This window comes from Diaphorina citri, unplaced genomic scaffold (assembly GCF_000475195.1).
Source record: "Diaphorina citri unplaced genomic scaffold, Diaci psyllid genome assembly version 1.1 scaffold1184, whole genome shotgun sequence".
NCBI classification, from domain to species: Eukaryota; Metazoa; Arthropoda; class Insecta; order Hemiptera; family Psyllidae; genus Diaphorina; species Diaphorina citri.
In genome coordinates, this window is record NW_007378613.1 from 1 (window position 1) to 3,820 (window position 3,820).

Sequence of the window (3,820 nt, forward strand, 5' to 3'; positions counted from 1 at the left end):
TCAGAAGTTTGTTTTATTATTGGTGGATTTGTCATTTTCACCACTCCGAAACACTGTACAAATAAGAGCATCTTTCTACTTTTGATCATATATTGGTGGATGTGTCATTTTCACCACTCCAAAACACTGTACAAATAAGTAAGAGCATCTTTCTAGTTTTGATCATATATTGGTGGATTAGTCATTTTCACCACTCCGAAACACTGCACAAATAAGAGCATCTTTCTAGTTTTGATCATATATTGGTGGATGTGTCATTTTCTCGATACCTACCATTACAGATTCTACTCGTATTTCTCGTTACCAACGAAATAATTTGAAATAATCACAAGCTTGAGTAAAAATTGTGCATGTGAATTATTTGTGGTGGAACGAGCGTCTTTATAAGTTTTTAAAACTGTCATCTAATGATCTAAATACCTATCTACTCATTTTCCTCAGGAGTCTGAGTGCACACCGAAATTCGATATCAAAATTTCATACTTTTTAATCAGAACCTTTTTTATTATTCAGTCACCTATTACCCTATTAGTACATTAGAATGTACATACAAATCATCTGTTTAGAAATACCAAAAGGCAGTTGGAAGCTGTAAACAATTTTCATTTACCTCGAATAGAGGACAATTGGTTTTCGCAACAATTTTAATGTTGGAGAGGCGCCCCACATCTTCAGGATGCATCTCACCACGGAGAATATGAATGATAATGAGAACTTCATCTCCGCTGAAGTCCTTGCAGAAAGAACTCTTGATAGTTTACTAGCAGAACATCCTGGAGAACTTACACGAACAGGCTGTCCACACGTTGTGTGTACTGTTCTACCAACCCATTGGAGATCCAACAAGACACTACCCGTGGCTTTCAAAGTTGTAGCTTTAGGAGATGTAATGGACGGAACCATAGTGACTATTCGTGCTGGCAACGATGAGAACTATTGTGGTGAACTGAGGAATTGTACGGCAGTCATGAAGAACCAAGTGGCAAAGTTTAACGACCTGAGATTTGTTGGACGAAGTGGTAGAGGTAAGTTTATAATATTATTCTTTAAATCATGATGGTCTAGGCCCTAGACTCTAGGGTGAAGGTAGATTAGAAAAATTCCCATGTTGAGAAACTTACTTCAGAAGCTCATAACAATAAAGCTCCTGATTCCTATGATCTGGAGTGACTGAGGTTCAAACCCTAACCCGGAATTCAATACTGAGAAAAGCACGGGAAAACAAACATCTACATCAGATTTATTAATGGTTTTAGGTATGCACTCGGAAAATGAAGCTTGCATTAAATATTCATTAGTAGTGGATGTGTCATTTTTACTAAAATAAACTCTACAATACACGAAAGTACAAGTTAAACATCTCTCGAATACAAATCAAAAGAAACTTGTAACATTAATTCTCATTATTGGTAGATGAGTCATTTGCACCACATCGAAATACTAAGTATAAGTAAATCTTTCAAGAAATTACCATGTATTATCTTTCTAAGTAGATATAACACACCGAAACCATACCGAAATACCGTAGAAATAAGTAGATACCTACCTAGGTACATCTTTCTAGTTCTCATCAGAAGTTTGTTTTATTATTGGTGGATTTGTCATTTTCACCACTCCGAAACACTGTACAAATAAGAGCATCTTTCTAGTTTTGACCATATTATATTGGTGGTGGATGTGTCATTTTCACCACTCCGAAACACTGTACAAATAGGAGCATCTTTCTAGTTTTGATCATATATTGGTGGATGTGTCATTTTCACCACTCCGAAACACTGTACAAATAAGAGCATCTTTCTAGTTTTGATCATATATTGGTGGATGTGTCATTTTCACCACTCCGAAACACTGTACAAATAAGAGCATCTTTCTAGTTTTGATCATATATTGGTGGATATGTCATTTTCACCACTCCGAAACACTGTACAAATAAGAGCATCTTTCTAGTTTTGATCATATATTGGTGGATTTGTCATTTTCTCCATACCATTACAGGTTCTACTTGTATTTCTCGTTACCACCGAAATAATTTGAAATAATCACAAGCTTGAGTAAAGATTGTGCATGGGATTATCTGTGGTGGAACGAGCGTCTCTATAAGTTTTTAAAACTTTCATCTAAATATCTACTCATTTTCCTCAGGAGTCTGAGTGCACACCGAAATTCGATATCAAAATTTCATACTTTTGAATCAGAACTTTTTTTTTTATTCAGTCACCTATTAGTACATTAGAATGTACATACAAATCATCTGTTTAGAAATACCAAAAGGCAGTTGGAAGCTGTAAACAATTTTCATTTATCTGTATGGTTTAGTGTAGGTTACATATTTATGAATTAATTATAAAATTGGAAACGGAAGAAGGAAATTAAGGAATCGATGAGAAATATTATAGGTTCCTAGTTCCTACTACCTACCCAAGGAAATGTATTAGGCACATAGACTTGAGTGTAAGTACAACTTCCGTATTTTTGCGTGTATAAAAAAATCTGCTCTGTTAGATTGCAGGTGCATACCTACAATTTCCACATTTCCACAGGTTTGTGAGAATTGATTTTCCAATTTTCGATGGTTGTCGAAACTCGAAAGTTGTTCGAAACAGCTTTCGTCCCTCATCTATTTCATGTTGGCCAAGGAATTAACTGAAGATTATTATGCTTTCTCCCTAAAATGCTTGAAAACAGTGACGTATTCTTCAGTGCTAAAATTGATGAGCAGAATTAATTCGCCACTTCGTGCTCTATAATGTGACGGTTCTTAAACTTCCTCTTGCTTCCGAGTTTGCCAAAGGTACCCAAAAAATTTTGATCGATTTTGGAAGTTGAAATATTTTGATCCACCAAAAAAAAATAATATTTAATGTTTAGTTTGAGTTCCGTCCTCAATTTCTTATCACCAGAAGACTTCGACCGATTTAATGCAAAAATTCAGGGTTCATTTTTATTTGGTGTGCAATAAATTCCATAAAAATATACCTAGTCACATTAGAAGCACTCACAATTTTTCAAGGAGCTACAAACCATTAAACAAATTACGGCTGTACAAAAACAAATTACTGTGATGAGCTTATTTCTACCATTAAAAGAATTGTTGATTGTTGTGCATTTGTGAACATAAATAAGCCTCTCCATTCTGCTAGGTATTTCGTTTTAACTCTCCAGTCTCCATCACTGGTTTTCTAAAGTTTTCCAAACCATTGTTGTCAGCAGCAATTGATCCGCTTATAAATTCCATAGGAAGAGAAAGAGAGAGAGAGAGAGAGAGAGAGAGAGAGAGAGGAGGAAAGGAAAAGGAAAGATATATATCTTCAACACATTTGAAAGAGACTAATGAAATGTGAGGTGAAGAAGGACAGGAAAGCACAAAGTTTTGGAAGAGAGAGGGCCACACGTGTTTTGGACAGATACTAATGAGAGAGAGAGAGAGAGAGAGAGAGAGAGAGAGAGAGAGAGAGAGAGAGAGAGAGAGAGAGAGAGAGAGAAAAATCTGCTCTGTTAGATTGCAGGTGTATACAATTTCCAAATTTCCACAGGTTTGTGAGAATTGATTTTCGATGGTTGTCGAAACTCGAAAGTTTGTTCGAAACAGCTTTCGGCCCTCATTTATTTCATGTTGGCCAAGGAATTAACTGAAGATTATTATGCTCTCTCCCTAAAATGCTTCTTGAAAACAGTGACGTATTCTTCAGTGCTAAAATTGATTAGCAGAATTAATTCGCCACTTCATGCTCTATAATGTGACAGTTCTTAAACTTCCTCTTGCTGCCGAGTTTGCCAAAGGTACCCAAAAAATTTTGATCGATTTTGGAAGTTGAAATAT

General features: G+C 35.6%; 1 protein-coding gene across 1 annotated transcript; it reads left to right on the forward strand.

Annotated features, from left to right (window-relative positions):
• Positions 1-643: 643 nt before the first annotated feature.
• Positions 644-2,150, forward strand: LOC103514617 (runt-related transcription factor 1-like). Its single transcript, XM_008479515.2, has 2 exons — positions 644-1,025; positions 2,143-2,150. Exons 1-2 carry the CDS (start codon positions 677-679, stop codon positions 2,148-2,150), a joined length of 357 nt encoding a protein of 118 aa, XP_008477737.1. The 5' UTR covers positions 644-676.
• Positions 2,151-3,820: the final 1,670 nt, after the last annotated feature.